This window comes from Capricornis sumatraensis, chromosome 1 (genome assembly GCF_032405125.1).
Source record: "Capricornis sumatraensis isolate serow.1 chromosome 1, serow.2, whole genome shotgun sequence".
Lineage (NCBI taxonomy): Eukaryota > Metazoa > Chordata > Mammalia > Artiodactyla > Bovidae > Capricornis > Capricornis sumatraensis.
In genome coordinates this window covers 80,168,555-80,186,581 of record NC_091069.1, presented here as the reverse complement: position 1 = coordinate 80,186,581, position 18,027 = coordinate 80,168,555, and the positions used below count along the sequence as shown (strand labels likewise).

The following is an 18,027-nucleotide window of genomic DNA, read 5'->3' as shown; positions in this document are numbered from 1 at the left end:
AAAAAATCTTGACTTCAGGAAATAGAATGTCTTATCACACTTAAACAAAGACTTCTTGCTGAAAACAAGCCATAATTAATCAGAGTATTACAGTATGAAATTTCAAAAGCACTCACAAAAGAGAATTTTTAAAATTTACATTATATCAGAGCGGTCTTCACTCTACGTGAGCCACCAAGGACTGTAGAGCAGCATAAATGCTGATGATTTGTTTCAGTGCCAGGGTACTCACAATTCTCGTTTCAGGTTCAATGCATCTTCTGCATTATCATGTCGACAGCACAAATTTATTAAAGCTGCATAGCCACCGACAACCATATCTGATTCATATTTTGCCTTCAATTCAAGAGCTTTTTGCATGTTCTAAAATAAAGGAAGGAAATGAAAAAAGTAAGAAATTAATATAAGACTGTAAAATTTCTAGTTTCCATGTTCAGAGTGTAAAAAAAGTTAACACTACTTTTAAAATAAATGGATACACATTATTAACTTCATCTTGCTCCCTGATATTTTTAATCCACCTTCTAAAAAGCAGGAAAGACATATATGAAGGATTCAAAAGATTTGTTATCTGTGCTGCAAAACTGACCACTATGCTAAATTTGATGTTTTAGGTTTGGATACTGTATTATGAAAAAAGACTTCCAGATTAAATATGTACCAAGTGAGTCCAATTTCCATGCACAGAAATATATATCACTGCCAAGTTCCTCACAGTCCGTAATGTGCAGGAAATATTTTAGAATTTAATAGTGCCATATTATAACCTTAAAGTCAGCTGTATTTTTTTCCCCTTAAAACACAGGCATATGACCAAATGACACTGAACTAGAAACTGAAAAAGTCTAGTGATATACCCCAATTGCAGACACACACTAAAATGAACACAAAGTACAGCTGGACGCCTGCTGAAAAAAGGCAAGAGACCCTTTATCTCAGAAAGAGCTTTCTTCCAGCAGGAAAATGGAATTTCAATCCCTGCATTAACAACCTAGTAATATTTGACTTGCAAATGACTACTGCATGTATCAGTTGCTTGACAATCTAGATATGAGAGACCGGAGCCATGGCTTGAAAGGACATTTGGCATGTATGATAAACCTATCACGGCTGTTACTATCATTCACTTTGCAGATTATCGTAAACAAACTACGGCAACCCGAAAACATGCCATTCAAGGTGTAACTGAAGTTAGTTAACCTCTCATTTAATTGCATTCTTCACAGACATGATGTATAATAACCAATTTAAAAAATAACAAATTTCATATTGGGCTTTGCTTACTTTTATCTATAAAGAATTTTTTACCTTAATAGCACATTTAAAGTATTTAAACAAACGTTACCTCTTCTGAACATAGCATTAATATGAGCTGCTTTAGGATATCACCTATAGGTTGATTTTCAGCTTTTAGCTTTTCAAGTTTAGACTCCAAATCAGATGATGAAGGCTGCGAAGCAGAAATGGGAAGAAAAAAGAAAAAAAGAAATTTACTACAAAGAAAATGCACCCTTTGTCACTCTTCTCTTTGAACTGCCCTTTCCTAAATGTCATAAATGCTATCAAGGATATTAATGTGGGATCTGGGATGGACTCGAGGGGTTTATAAAGCTCCTGATATTATATGCAGATTTCTTAGATATAATTTCTGGTAAATGGCTTTTACCAACTTCTTAGAACTATGCTAGAGGCAAAAATGTTAGGAACCACCGGTTTTAAAAGGACATAATCTAGAACTCTCATTAAATGAGGTTATTACAGCATGGAGAATCTACTCAAAAAACATACTTACTTTTCTAGAGTCTGTCTTCTCTCTTTCAACCAATATATTAACATCCTAAAATCAGGATTTAAATTAGGATTAGAAAACATATGGAAAATATACTAGCAAATGTCAAAAGCAAATTTTGGAAGTCTCATTTCTTTTTATTTTTCCATTTCCCAAAATATTCCTGAAATTGTCTTCAGACTTCATAACCACTGTAAAAAACACTTTTAAATACATTCTTCAATATATAAACAGCATTCACTAATAATCAATAAAAAGCCTTGTTTTAAAGGCTATCATTTAAATAAACTTTGGCCAAAAGCAATATATTTAAATAAAACTTTGACATGCCTCTATGCTTGGGGCTGGTGCATGGGGATGACCCAGAGAGATGTTATGGGGAGGGAGGTGGGAGGGGGGTTCATATTTGGGAATGCATGTACACCCGTGGTGGATTCATGTCAATGTATGGCAAAACCCATACAGTATTGTAAAGTAAAATAAAGTAAAAATAAAAATTTAAAAAAACAAACAAACAAAAAACTTTTGACATGCCTCTATTTATAAATTGAGCATTTTAAGAAGTTGATTATTATTTCACACACACCTTAATCAATTCAGGAACATGGTAGCTATCCAGCAGATTACGAATGCCTCTGTAGATATTTTCAGGAATTTTTACATGCTGTGCAAAGGGGAGGGAGGAGAAGAAAAAAAAAAACAAACAAGTTTTAGACAACCAAACTGAAATTTGTCTAACAGAAATTATCTTGGATATAATTTAAGTCTCCAAGTCATGTATGTCATTGAGAAGTGGTCTGGTTGTACTAAAAAGCAGCAATTTCAAATCTAATAGATACATGTCAGACAGGACAGGCATTATATAGCAAAAAATGAAATGGTACCATCTCCTTTAGCTGATGGAAGTATTGTCTCAAATGCTCCTCCTTGGCCTGTACCTCTGAGTCACTCATGCTGTCAATCAAGTTATAAAGAAAATAGCCAACAGCTTCTGTGGAAAAAAACAAGAGAAAGCATTCCACTAAAATTACTGAGACTGTCATGTTATCAAGATTAATTTATAAGAAATCATTTTGGTGTGAGATGTCACCCTGATGAGAGGCTCTGAAATGGCAACAATGATCACTGAGGCATAGAGATTATGTGGTTTGGGAGCACACATCTAACTGGTGAGTGAAAGGAATATTAATTATTTTCAGACCAAGTGACAGCTTTTCGGTACTGAATCTTACTTCAATCTATTTTTTTCTACCACTCTGTGACAGAAGTGGTCCTGCCCAAGGCCTTACCCCTTTCCTGTACAAATCACAGTAAGAATAAATAAATGCCTCGTATATATTTCTATATTAATTTTTTGTGGGCAATATTTAGGGAAACATAAAATTAGAGGATTGGTAAATGTTGAGTATAGAAAGTTAAATAATTTTAATAAGACGTAACATTCCTGTGGAGAGCTGCCTATTAGCCAATGAAAAACCGAGATTAACAAAGATGTTTTGTAACAACAGTAATTTTCCTATGCATCCAAGCATAAAATGTATAGGGCCATGTGTTAATACACAGGATAGAAAAATACGAACTTTCAAGAAAGATACCATATGGTTTTGTGTGTGTGTGTGTTTTAACAGAAAACCACATATGCTAGGCTTTATCACATGAAAACAAAAATCATTACATGTCAAAATAATGTATTTTTGGTAATAAATAGTGGAAAAATCTACAAGACCTCTTTACTATTCTATATGTCTAAATTATACCTGCAAAACATTAAAATCACATAAACACTACAGATTACTGATTTTTAAGGCTATTTTGATGGATGCTATCAGAAGCATTTCCTCAATATCTGAAAATAAAAACCCTCCCAACCCTGTCTTTAGAAAAACAATTATGGTAATACCAAACACCTCACAGATCTCAAAATGATGCGGTTATCAATGTAAAGATTTATAAACAAATGTTTTCAAATTCCACTTTCAAAAACAAAATGTTTACTGCTGTAATCCTTCTAGCCCATCATTACACAGAAGAATGGATTTGTGGATAAGTTACAATCATCAAAATTGAAACGCTACCCGTTGGTCCTGGAGGCTCCTGGCAATAACGTCCATCCTTGTACAACAGTTCTGTTATCTGGTAAGACAGAAAATGCGTGCATTGCAGCAACAGAAGCAAATTAGAACAAACACAATCTGAAATTGAATTCTTGAAATAATAAATCCTCTCCCTAGTAAGGTATTACTCTATGTCACAGTAATTCAACACCACCCCAACTTGCCAAGGAGATTGTTTCGTTTTTAAATAACAGGTTAGTCTTTTAAAAACAAAACAAACCCATGTTGAAGGAAAACTGCAGTATTTCATGATACATCACTAAGAAAACCTCTAAACTGTTCTGGTTATATATTGTTTTAAATAAATTGTTACTGTAGAAAACAGCTTACAGGAAGCATCAACCAATGTTATTTGCCATTGTACTGTTTTTGGTCTTGCTGAAATTCAACCAGTTTCCTCCTTTTAAATGAAGTTTTACAGCAGTAAGAAAGTAAAATATCCTGAAACACTAAATAATCTTTTCTTTTAAGTTTTTCAACATTTTGCCAGTCATTTTAATGGCATTAAAACAAAATGGGGGCTTTCCTGGTGGCTCAGATGATAAAGAATCCGCCTGCTATGCAGAAGACCTGGGTTCAATCCCTGGGTCAGGAAGATTCCCTGGAGAAAAGGGAATAGCAACTCACTCCAGGAACTGCTTCCTAGGGAATTCCACGGACAGAGGAGCCTGGCAGGCTGTAGTCCACAGGGTCACAAAGAGTCGGATAGGGCTGAGCAACTAACTCTTACTTACTTAAAACGAAAGGAGGTCAAAAGTTGTAATATGTTTGTTCTCACTGATTCTTATCAACTGAATACACAGAAATTTAAAGACTTACTCAACATTAACTCTACCCACAAAATTTCAATTAAAAAAATCCAAACGTATTTGATGACAAAAACCTACGATACTGATGTGTAACTTTTGAACACAGTATTTAGATTATATATCAACAGCCTGGAGATAGTAAGAAAGGAAGCATAGGTTTCTGAAGTGATATGAGCAATTACTTCATGTGTATACTACGACTGAACTTATTCGCTCTTTAGATAGTGTCTGCTCGACTGCTAAGTCGTGTCCGACTCTTTGTGACCCCATGGACTGAAGCCACAAAGCTCCTCTGTCCAGGGGATTCTCTAGGCAAGAATACTGGAGTGGGTTGCCATTTCTTTCTTCAAGATAGTGTCTGGCCATAGCATAAGTATTAACAACTCAAACTACAGTTACTTCTTTAACTATGTATTTTCTAATATGGAAAATTAGGTAAACCTGATCATATGCCACTTCATTCAACAATGAAAGCATGATGTGGTAATAACAATCCAAAGGAAAGTTAAGGTAGAAACTATTAAAAAGCAAAGCAAAACAATCCTATCTACAATTTTTTTTTTAACCAGCCCAGACGTGTAAAAGATAGACAATAAATTCTACATACATTAGACATATGACAGCCACATTAAAACCTAATTTTGAACAAAGACACATTTAATAAGCCAATGAAAAAGTCTTTATAGCCAAAAAAATTACTTATAAATATCTTAACCACCTAACTGACCTACATAGCGTGAATGGCAGTTTAATACTAAAAACAGAACTGAATGAAAATAAGATTTTAAGAAATATTTAAATTTTCCCATCAACAATGTGCATTCTGATAGTGTTGTTTATTCGCCAAGTCATGTCTGACTCTTTTGCGACCCCATGGACCTTAGCCCAACCAGAATCCTCTGTCCATGGGATTTTCCAGGGAAGAAAACTTGAGTGGGTTGCCATTTCCTTCTCCAGGGGATCTTCCCAACGCAGGGATCAAACTTACACCTCCTGCATTACAGGCAGATATCTTGTAATTCAACATAAGGATTGTTGTACTTCCTGCATAAAAGCAGTTAATTTCTTAAAAAGACAGTAGTTTAAAAACTGATCTGTTTATCATTCATATACAGATATACATACAGATACACTTGATGCTTCCTAAGTGACGCTAGTGGTAAAGAACACACCTGCCAATGTAGGAAACGTTAAGAGACATGGGTTTGATCCCTAGGCCAGGAAGATCCCTTGGAGGAGGGCATGGCAACCCACTCCAGTATTCTTGCCTGGAGAATCTCTTGGACAGAGGAGCCTAGCAGGCTACAGTCCATAGGGTCACAAAGAGTCGGATACGACTGAAGCAACTTAGCACATACAGATAGGTCTTACACAAACATGTATAACATCTATAACATGCATATATTTTTAAAAATAATTATTAAATACGTATGATCACTGCCATAATGTTAACAGTTATTTTTTTAGAAAAGTTGAAAACTTAAGAATTTAGGACTAACTCAAGGTCACTTCAACAATAAATTTCATGATCCAGGAAGGTAGTTTTAAAACTAAAAGTACCAATTCAAGATTCTAAATTCATTAACTTATAGTGATGCATGATAAATGTATAAAGCTATTATAACTTGCTTTTTACCTATCACACTATGATTTGCAATATTAGGAATACTTACCTTGCTCCAAAGATTTATATTCATAGACCTGCAGGGGGCAGCAAAGGATTAAAAATAAACCCAGAGGTTTAAAAAACATTAAAATACACTAGCAATCATTATATGCAATACATACAGATCAAAGCCTTAAAAAAAAAAATTTCAGAAAGATTGATTCACTTATTTTGAACCCTCAAAATAAAGAGTGCTTTGGACACGAATCACTAAGAACCATCTCTAAACCTTGGGGTCCCAGTTTGATGGAACAGGGTATCTGCATGGTCTCAAAGGATCTGCCTGAGACTTCTTATTACTTTTCATGGTAAAGAGAGTAACAACACAGTGGAGAAACCGAACCAATATCTTCACTGAGTGATCAAACTTAACATCACTAATGAGGTGCTGGCAGACACATTTTAGATTTAATTCCCTGAGAAAAACAGAACAGCATTCCTGTGGTATTCCAGTCAGAAACGTAACATGAAGTTACACATGAGGAACCATCATGAGGAACGTTCTAGAAAATAACTGGCCTGTATTCTCCAAATCTGTTATATGTCATAAAAGACAAAGGCTGAAGAACTGTTCCAGATTAGAGAAAATTAAAGAGAAAAGATGACTAACATCTACTCCTTGACTGGATTCTGTATAGTGAGTGAGGTCGCTCAGCCGTGTCCAACTCTGCAACCCCATGGACTGTAGCTTACCACACTCCTCCCTCCACGGAATTTTCCAGGCAAGAGTACTGGAGTGGATTGCCATTTCCTCCTCCAGGGGAATCTTCCCAACCCAGGGACCAAACCCAGGTCTCCCGCATTGCAGGCAGATGCTTTACCATCTGAGCCACCAGGGGTTCTGTATAAGAGGGAGGAAAATATGGGCTCCTCCAAAATGAGAGTGAAAATACTTGACAGAACTAGTATATGAGCTCTATTAGATAAAAATATTCCATCAATGTTAAATATCCTGAGTTTGTCAACTGTGATGTGGTTGTATAAGGGAAAACCCTTTTTCTGTGGAATTGTGTGTATCTGTACATGGTTATACACGTGCCTGACTCTCTGTGACCCCATGAACTGTAGCCTGCCATGCTCCTCTGTCCATGGGATTCTCCAGGCAATACTGGAATGGGTTGCCATTTCCTTCTCCAGGGCATCTTCCCGACCCAGAGATCGAACCCATGTCTCTTCCATCTCCTGCACTGGCAGGTGGATTCTTTACCACTGAACCACCTGGTTGTGTAAGGGAATATCCTTGTTCTATGGATATTTAAAGATATTTAAAGATAAAGCATCATGACATATGCAACCTAAGCCCAAATAGCTCCAAAAAATTAACATTTATTTATATGTGTGTGTGTGTGCGTGTGTGTGTAAATAAATGGAAAGTAAAAGGATAATTTCACAAAATGCTAAAAGTTAATAAATGGGGTATGTAAAAAATCTCTGTACTACTCTTATAATTTTCTATAAATCTGAAATTATTTCAGGAAAGCAAATAGAATAGCTCACTCAAATTGTGACTGTTTAAAGGAAAAACTATTTACAAAACTGGGTAACCAATGAACACTAGGTCTTAGGCTATTTGTAAGCTTAGTAAACTTAATGTCTATAAGCTTTGTATATTTAATTCAAACATGGAATCTACTTTCAGAAGATTAGTTATGTGTTTTAATGATAATATTACAATGCAAATAGAATGTATATATTTACCATAATTATGTATATTACACACTGTAAAAATACCCACAAAACTTACAGACCTCTTAAAATCGGCACCCACAAAAATTCACAGGCCTCTTTAAACTCGAGATTGAGCAGTTTAGAGTGAACTGTTTTGGTACAGTGAGTTAAGAAGGCACCTGTTTTTACTTTAAAAACATTCCAAACGAACTACTGACACAAGGCAGCTAGGGTGGATCTGGGGGCACTACACTGACTGGAAAAAGGCCAATCTCAATATCTGATTTATCTAACTTTTTTTCCCATTTATGTAACTTTTGCAAACTAAAATTATAAAAACCGAGAACAAATCAGTGGTTGTCACAGATTAAGGATGGTGAATGGAAGCTTAAGAGGTAATGGCAGGGAGGTGGGGAATTTGTCGTGATGGCATAGTTCTGTATCTTCACGGCAGTAATGGTTACTCAAGTCTATGTATGTGATAAACTGTCAGAACTGCACACATACATTGTACGAATGTAAAATTTCCAGTTTTGGTAATGCACTGTAGTTACGTAAGATGCAACCACTGGGGGAAAATGGGTACAGTGTATATAGGCCGTTTGTGTCTTATCCTTGCAACTTTCTGTAACTCTAAAATTATTTCAGAACAAAAAATAAAACGTGTTCCATGCCCTGCTAGAATCCTCTGCCTTACGATAAAATCATTCCTCCTACTAAAATACATTCAGAAAAAGTTTTTAAAAAGATGAACCTGTATTTTGTAAGTGGAGAAAAATGTTTACAAAGTCCTGCATTGTACACATATTCTTTTTCATTATAGTTTATCACAGGATATTGAATATAGCTCCCTGTGCTATACAGTAGGACCTCACTGTTTCTACAGTAGTTACAATCTGCTACTCCCAAACTCCTAATTTATTCCTCCCCCCTTTTCCCCTTTGGTAAATCTTAACACTCTTATGATAGAAAGCGAGGAACTAAAGAGTCTCTTGATGAAAATGAAAGAGAAGAGTGAAAAAGTTGGCTTAAAGCTCAACATTCAGAAAACTAAGATCATGGCATCTGGTCCCATCACTTCATGGGAACTAGATGGGGAAACAGTGGAAACAGGGGCAGACTTTATTTTTGGGGGCTCCAAAAATCACTGCAGATGGTGACTGAAGCCATGAAATTAAAAGATACTTGCTCCTTGGAAGAAAAGTTATGACCAACCTAGACAGCATATTAAAAAGCAGAGACATTACTTTGCCAACAAAGGTCCATCTAGTCAAGGCTATGGTTTTCCAGTGATCATATACAGATGTGAGAGTTGTACTATAAAGAAACCTGAGTGCCGAAGAATTGATGCTTTTGAACTGTGGTGCTGGAAAAGACTCTTGAGAGTCCCTTGGACTGCAAGGAGATCCAACCAATCCATCCTAAAGGAAATCAGTCCTGGGTGTTCACTGGAAGGACTGATGTTGAAGCTGAAACCAACACTTTGGTCACCTGATGCGAAGAGCTGACTCATTTGAAAAGACCCTGACACTGGGAAAGATTGAGGGCAAGAGGAGAAGGGGACGACAGAGGTTGAGATGGTTGGATGGCATCACCGACTCAATGGACATGGGTTTGGGTGGACTCCGGGAGTTGGTGATGGACAGGGAGGCCTGGAGTGCTGCGGTTCATGGGGTCGCAAAGAGTCGGACACGACTAAATGTCTGAAGTCTGTTTCTGTTTAGTAAATAAGTTCCTTTGTAACATATTTTAGATTCCACATATAATATTGTCTTTCTAACTTACTTCACGTACGCAAGCATGATAATCTCTAGGTCTATCCATGTTGCTGCAAATGGCACAGTTTCATTCTTTTTTATGGCTGAGTAATATTCATGTGTAGGTGTATGTGTGTGTACACACTACATCATCTTTATCCATTCGGAGATAGCATCTTCTCCTCTACACATTCGTAAGTATCAAGACTAGTTTGCAATTGCTTTCTTACTTTCTGGTCTGTAACTAGTTAACAAGTTGAAGCCAAGAAGATTCCTGTTCATCCTTGAATTACCTATTATCTCGCAGTCTAGACCTAAGCACACACTAAAAAGAGTTAGATTTCCTGAGTACTCACAAACTATAGTCCATGAAGTATTTTCCTTCTCCTTATAAAAACATCATGAGTGGGAGCCTCACTGACTGACTGAAAAGAGGAACTTAACATCTGGCACTTAACTTGGTTGATTTCAATTGGAGAATCCCAGGGATGGCGGAGCCTGGTGGGCTGCTGTCTACGGGGTCGCAGAGTCGGACATGACTGGAGCGACTTAGCGGCAGCAGCAGCAGCAAATGTCAGAAACTTGATTTTTTTTAACATGTGAAAGGCCCCACTGTTCAGTGGTGCAGAGTCCCACTTCTCAAGCTCAAACTGTTGCCACCAGGTCAGAAAATCTCCTTATATCACAGAACTCTATCTATGGACTATAAAGCCTTAAATGCCTCCAAGGCAATTCTTCAAAAAAATAATAATAATTTATCTTAATTGGAGGATAATTACAATATTCTGGTGGTTTTTGCCATACATCAACATGAACCAGCCATGGGTGCACATGTGCCCCCCATCCTAACCACCCCCACCCTCCACCCTCCCCACCCCATCCTTCTGGGTTGTCCCAGAGCACTGGCTTTGACTGCCCAGCTTCGTGCATTGAACTTACACTGGTCATCTATTTTACATATGGTAATATACATGTTTCAATGCTCTGAAACATTTGTTTTTGGTATGTTGCATTGTCAACAGAAGTTTGAACTATCTTCAATGACATTTTGTCTCTCAGAAGTAACTCAATATTTTGGTGGTAGAGTTTTCAGTAATATAGAAAATATACACGGCCTTGTTTCTCATTTGAACTTTGTTCAGTTAGGGGTATTGTTAAGAGGAAAGAAAGTCTTATACTAAACATCCTCTTGCCTTGGATTTGACAGAAGAATTCACTAAGTTTATCAGTCAGAAGTAAATATCCTTTAAAATACTTAAAAAATAGTTAAAAAAAAAACTTAATAGTAAAAACTCCCTAGTAACCTTGAATAATCCCTAACTAATAAGCAGTACTGAATTTTAAACATTTTTATATAGGTGACTTCACATTCATAGGTAAACAGACAATTTAGTTTATATATTGGGAAACTTTGGGAATGCATTACACTTGACTGGTATTCAATGACCATCTCCTGAGCTTATCAACTTACAGAAATACTAGCTTGCTATTTAAACACCGCTCTAAGAATATATGTACAGAAGTGCTGGTCTTCCCCAAATACTGTGGGATGGCATCAAAAAATCAATCTGTGCCCAAACAGGTGACAGAACACATGGAAGGAACTACTGCCACTTGGGCCAAGGGTTCTGCCACTAGGGCAGGTAATACTAAAGGGAGATAACTGCTCCAAACCCTGCATTCCACTATGGAACTGCACATCCATGTTTCCCTTCAGTTCAGTCCAGTCGCTCAGTCGTGTCCGCCTCTTTGCAACCCCATGAATCGCAGCATGCCAGGCCTCCCTGTCCATCACCAACTCCCGGAGTTCACTCAAACTCATGTCCATTGAGTCGGTGATGCCATCCAGCCATCTCATCCTCTGTCATCCCCTTTTCCTCCTGCCCCCAATCCCTCCCAGCCTCAGAGTCTTTTCCAATGAGTCAACTCTTCACATGAGGTGGCCAAAGTATTGGAGTTTCAGCTTCAGCATCAGTCCTTCCAATGAACACCCAGGACTGATCTCCTTTAGGATGGACTGGCTGGATCTCCTTGCAGTCCAAGGGACTCTCAAGAGCCTTCTCCAACACCAGTTCAAAAGCATCAATTCTTTGGCGCTCAGCTTTCTTCACGGTCCAACTCTCACATCCATACATAACTACTGGGAAAACCATAGCCTTGACTAGATGGACCTTTGTTGGCAAAGTAATATCTCTGCTTTTTACTATGCTATCTAGGTTGATCATAACTTTCCTTCCAAAGAGTAAGCGTCTTTTAATTTCATGGCTGCAATCACCATCTGCAGTGATTTTGGAGCCCCCAAAAATAAAGTCTGCCACTGTTTCCCCATCTATTTTCCATAAAGTGATGGGACCAGATGCCATGATCTTCGTTTTCTGAATGTTGCTGACTGTGACTCAGATCATGAACTCCTTATTGCCAAATTCAGACTTAAGTTGAAGAAAGAGGGGAAAACCACGAGACCATTCAGGTATGACCTAAATCAAATCCCTTATGATTATACAGTGGAAGTGAGAAATAGATTTAAGGGACTAGAGCTGATAGATAGAGTGCCTGATGAACTATGGACGGAGGTTCGTGACATTGTACAGGAGACAGGGATCAAGACCATCCCCATAGAAAAGAAATGCAAAAAGCAAAATGGCTGTCTGGGGAGGCCTTACAAATAACTGTGAAAAGAAGAGAAGCAAGAAGCAAAGGAGAAAAGGAAAGATATAAGCATCTGAATGCAGAGTTCCAAAGAAGAGATAAGAAAGCCTTCTTCAGTGATCAATGCAAAGAAATAGAGGAAAACAACAGAATGGGAAAGACTAGAGGTCTCTTCAAGAAAATTAGAGATACCAACGGAACATTTCATGCAAAGATGGGCTCAATAAAGCACAGAAATGGTATGGACCTAACAGAAGCAGAAGATATTAAGAAGAGGTGGCAAGAATACACAGAAGAACTGTACAGAAAAGAGCTTCACGACCCAGATAATCACGATGGTGTGATCACTCACCTCGAGCCAGACATCTTGGAATGTGAAGTCAAGTGGGCCTTAGAAAGCATCACTATGAACAAAGCTAGTGGAGGTGATGGAATTCCAGTTGAGCTATTTCCAATCCTGAAAGATGATGTCCCTTAGGGGACTAGCTAAAATGACTAGGGTATCTCACTTACTGTTCTGTAATTCACTACATTTCTGTAAAATATGAGTAATTATTTCCGCTCAAGAGTAACTCTTAAGTAACTTTAAGTGAATCTCTTACGTGCTAATCCTTAAGGAGCTGCAGGGCTCTACTGCTAATATCCGTCAGTTCTGTTTTCAGAACGGCTTTCAATCAGTCAATTCTAAAGTTGCTAGATTCTTAGAACTCACACATGGACTGGAATAGTTACATTTCCAATAATCTCAAAATACATGGGCTAGCAGGTAAAGTATCAGGAGCAGGGAGATACTACCTTAATAGCAGGGCTCAACTCATTTAGTGGGAATAATACTAGTCTAACTGGCAACCCACTCCAGTACTCTTGCCTGGAGAATCCCACGGAGGGAGGAGCCTGGTAGGCTACAGTCTATGGGGTCGCAAAGAGTCGGACACGACTGAGCAACTTCAGGCAATACTAGTCTAAAAGCTGCTCAAGTCCTACCTACAAAGCATAGAATGCAAGAGATGTGGGTTGGATCCCTGGGTTAGGAAGATCCTCAGGAGGAAGAAACAGCAACTGACACCAGTATTTTTGCCTGGAAAATGCCATGAACAGAGCAGCCTAATGGGCTACAGTCTGTGGGGTCAAAAAGAGTATGACACGACAGTGCGTGCACACACACACACAAAGCATAGAAGCATGCACTAAGAAAACTGTTTCAAGTAACTTAATTCAAGATCATCTCAGAACAAAGCTCAAAAATATTTAGAGGAATTGAAAAAAAAAAATTCCACACCATAAAATTCACAACTAGCATCCAGTCAGAAATTGTAAACAAGCACAAATGTATGATGCATAGTAAGAACAAAAATTTAAGAAAATTAGTAGGCAAGGACATCAAAACATCTGTCATTAATATCTCCACACAGAGAAGAGGGAATAAAGAAGCATGAACATATTAAGGAGACATGGCATATTTTGAAAAAATAAAAAACCCAAAATGAAAAATATAATGTCTGAGATTCAAATACATTCTAGATGTATCTTTGCCTTAGCCAAAGCTCTGCACAGTATAAGTTAGTCTACTTTCTTCAGAATAAAAGACAAGCTCCTCCATGTTTTTTAAAATATTTTACAATCTGATCCTAATCAATGTCTCCAATCTCAACAATAAATACTTGTTGAATAAAAGGGATTGCTCAAAAACAGAGGCAGAAACACAGAATAAATAAGGCCTCAGTAATTAAGTCAACAGTGTTGATTATGTGCCAGGTATTAATATCTATGTGCTGAACATAGGGCAATACACCAAACATGGAGCTTATGTTCTAATAATCAAAACAGCTATCACAAAATCTTTGTCACAAAATAAGAGCAAAAAATAAAAACTAAAAAGATATAGTATGCCCTTATTTAGAGGCTTTCATTTTTCCAAACTACAATGACTTTGGTTATCTAACTTCCCAGCCCACCACAAACCAGAAGCAACCTACATGTCCATCGACAGATGGATAAAGATGTGGTATGTGTCTATATGCACACATATATACAATGAAATAATACTTAAGCCACTAAACAGAATGAAATATTGCCATCTGTGGCAACATGGATGGACCTGGAGATTATACTAAGTGAAGTAAGTCAGAGAGAAAAACAAGTATCGTATGATCTTGCTTGCATGTGAAACGTAAAAAAAAACAGATACAAATGAACTTATTTACAAAACAGAACAAGACCCACAGAGAATGAATTTATGGTTGGTTACCAGCAGGGGAGAGGGGAGGGAGAAACAGATTGGGAATTTGAGAATGATATGTACAAACTGCTATATTTAAAATAGATAACCAACAAAGACTTACAGTTAAAAAAAAAAAGTCATCCTGTAATTAAACACTCAAAGCATAAATCAAATATACATGCAAATTTGTCTATACCTTCTACTCGCCATTTTCAGAGTGCTTTCTTTTTCGAAACAAGACCTTTATCAGATCAGTATGCATTTCTTGGAAATGTCTGATATAAAAGGCAGCCTAAACTCAATTCAACTACTTAGTAAGAATAAAACAGATCCAAACAAACAAACAAAAGCAGATAAGGTTATTTCAGGTAACTAACATATTGCAAGGTAAGAGTATCTGCTTCTTTCCTTGAATAGTAGGTCAAAAAGAAGAAATCAGTCCATATTTAGACAAAGATCATATAAGGTGATCATCTTACCTCCTAAAGCCTAGAATGAGGCTGCCTCTCAATGAAGAAAATGAGAAAGGCAATGTATTTGATTCCACTGCAAAAGAAAATTATCATCATAAAATTCCAGACAAAAAACAAAACTTGCATTATCAATATATTTGGAAACACATTTATACCAATATCTTTCAGTTTTCATTTGGGAACTATTATTTTAAAAATGGAAAATTTTTGATACAAAGTTAATTAGAAAATTACAATAATACATATTGGCAATATAAGCCATCTTTTAAAAACATTTTACTTCATTTACATAAATTTATACAACTAATGAATTTATAAATATTCTTCTGTATAACTACATTAACTAATCTAACAGCGTACTCAAAGTCAGCCTGGTACATATACCAAAGGTGTATGTTATTGGACAACACGGCACTACGAAGGGAGAGAGTGTAACTACCTTTTAAAAACAGAAGATGTGCAGGGGAGGGGAAGCGCTTTCTTGAGAGTTGTGTAGGATTAGGTTGAACCATTCACATTTCCTCATTCTACTTTTCACTATCATCTATAATCTGCATTCACCCAAGAGTGACAACCTAAAGTCATAATAACCTCTTGATCTCTGTTAAATAACTGATTTATATCGATCTTTCACGTTTCTGATGATTTTATTTCCTCCACTATTCATTTTGGCATTTAACAGTCATGTTTCAGTGAAACCTTGCATGTTTCAATGCTGACAGTCTAAGCCTAATTTGCCTTAGTGTAAGAATCAAGCTTTAATGCCTAAGACCTGACGCCCCACATAACCCTTGTCATAACAAGCATGGGACAGAATCATGGTGAGCATCTCCTGAAGTTATTTTATATAAAATAAGTATATAAAATGGTGCCATGTTATAAGTAATTGTTTTCATCTTTTCAGTACATATGTAAAGTGGCTACTAACAGATTAAACAGGGACAGAATTATAATAGGTAGGAACCCACTGTGGAGGCAAATTCTGAAGACAGAATTAATAAATACAGTTTAGATACCTGGTTAAGTTTTTTTTTTAATTCATGGGAAAAGTCATCATAAGTTTTAGTATTATTTATTCATCTCCCTAAATATGAAAAAAAATTTAACCTACACACATAAGCAGAATTACTTGAGACCAACCGTCAGATCCCTTGAACATGAAGCCTAAGTTTCTCAGTGGTTTCACGAGACATTAACTCTAAAATCTGTTTCTGAAATGACCTGAATTTACTCGCTCCAGGAATTTTAAAGTGGATGCACCACATGCTTTTTGGTAACCTTGAATTTCGCTTGATCACATTAATTTCCATGCCTACAAACTCAAATGGAGAAATGGTTCTTACTATTCCACAAACTTGATCAAGATTAGCTATTTCATAAGTCAGGGGGTTGGAATATACAGCATGGTGACTAAAGTTGGTAATAATGTATTTCGTATGTGAAAGTTGCTAAGAGAAGATCTTAAGTCCTCATCACAAGAAAAAAAAAATTTCATAACCATGTATGGGGATGGATGTTAACTAGACTCATTCTGGTGATCACTTTCCAATACATACAAATATTGAATTACTCTATTATATGCCTGAAATTAATATTTTATGTCAATTACATCTCAATTAAAAAAAAGACAATCCATTTACTTTTCACTACTACTTGCCATTCCTTGTAGTAACCAAAAGTGCCTCTCTATAAGGAGCCTACAAGCAAATACCAGCAATTACAGAAGTAACTGCTCTTCAAAGACCTGTAATCCAAGGGAAAGGGAGGACACTGATGGGAGTGAGCTGACATCTTCTGTCTTTAAGTTCATGGCAATTTTCTTTTTCACATTTAATAAACAACCTCTTGAAAACTTATTTCTAAACTATTCAAATTAATATTTTATAGAATATTATCAAGTTTTTATTAATTAAAAAGGTCACCAGAAACATTTCAGCCAGCTGGAAGGCTGCTGACAGAAAGCATCTAGTTTCCGTAGCAACAAACAAGTCTGAAAAAAATCAAGAGGTTGACAATGAAGTGGAATGGATGATATGATAAAGGGAAAGGCATCTCTCTTGTATTCACCTTATGTGCCCAGATTCCTATTAATGCTTCTCTGTTTTCAACTTGTCAGTATGAAAAATCTATATATTATACAGAGTGGGAGGCAAAATCAATACACTCGGATAGCAGCCTGCATTAATACCCAACCTTACACTCAAATAACTACACCCAACAATCACCATTTTTCATACTGACATTTCACCTTTCCCTTTACAATAATACAATAAAATAAATCTAATTAGTGCATATTTTGAATTAGAGGCTCTATTTTAAATAATGTAGACACAGGTAATATGTACCAACAATCTGGTTTTCACAAAGCTTCCATTTATACAATTTAAATACATGTTAATCAAAGCTTAGCTTTTAACATTTTAGTGGGCTAGATATTGACGTTTGTATGTTTGTTTTTAAATGGTGTCTTTTCACAAGACCTGAAACACTGTCAAGTTAATGCCACAGATAATGTTAAAAATTTTTAATTAAAAAATGTCTAATTTACTAAAATTAAAATGTCTGATAGTAAAAAAAAAAAAATAAGGTTAAAGTTAGATGATCTTGGTCTGTCTCAGTCACCAGCTTTGGCCAAATCATACAATCTTTCTAAGCCTCTCTTCATCTATCAGTGGATGAATTTATTAATATGTGATGAACACTGTAAAGCACTCTATCATTTGTAAGTGTTTAGTAAACATTTGCTGTGTTTCATTAACGAGAACTGGGAGCTGGCTTCACGTAACCTAGGGCCATAATAGCATTAGTTTAGAAAACACTTTCAGAAACCACATCTCATAGGATTTTCATAGCTCCCACAAGGTAGAGAGACAGGCAATAC

The 18,027-nt window shown here is 36.5% G+C and overlaps 1 protein-coding gene across 1 annotated transcript in view; it reads right to left on the bottom strand.

The window, feature by feature from the left end:
- Positions 1-18,027, bottom strand: part of LRPPRC (leucine rich pentatricopeptide repeat containing) — a 100,495-nt gene that overhangs the window by 54,918 nt on the left and 27,550 nt on the right. Inside the window, exons 14-21 of the mRNA XM_068963900.1 lie at positions 15,153-15,219; positions 6,386-6,413; positions 3,865-3,922; positions 2,674-2,780; positions 2,376-2,453; positions 1,793-1,837; positions 1,346-1,450; positions 233-363 (exon numbers count right to left, since the gene is read on the bottom strand). Coding sequence (XP_068820001.1) covers positions 233-363; positions 1,346-1,450; positions 1,793-1,837; positions 2,376-2,453; positions 2,674-2,780; positions 3,865-3,922; positions 6,386-6,413; positions 15,153-15,219 — 619 coding nt within the window. The remainder of the gene's footprint in view (positions 1-232; positions 364-1,345; positions 1,451-1,792; positions 1,838-2,375; positions 2,454-2,673; positions 2,781-3,864; positions 3,923-6,385; positions 6,414-15,152; positions 15,220-18,027) is intronic.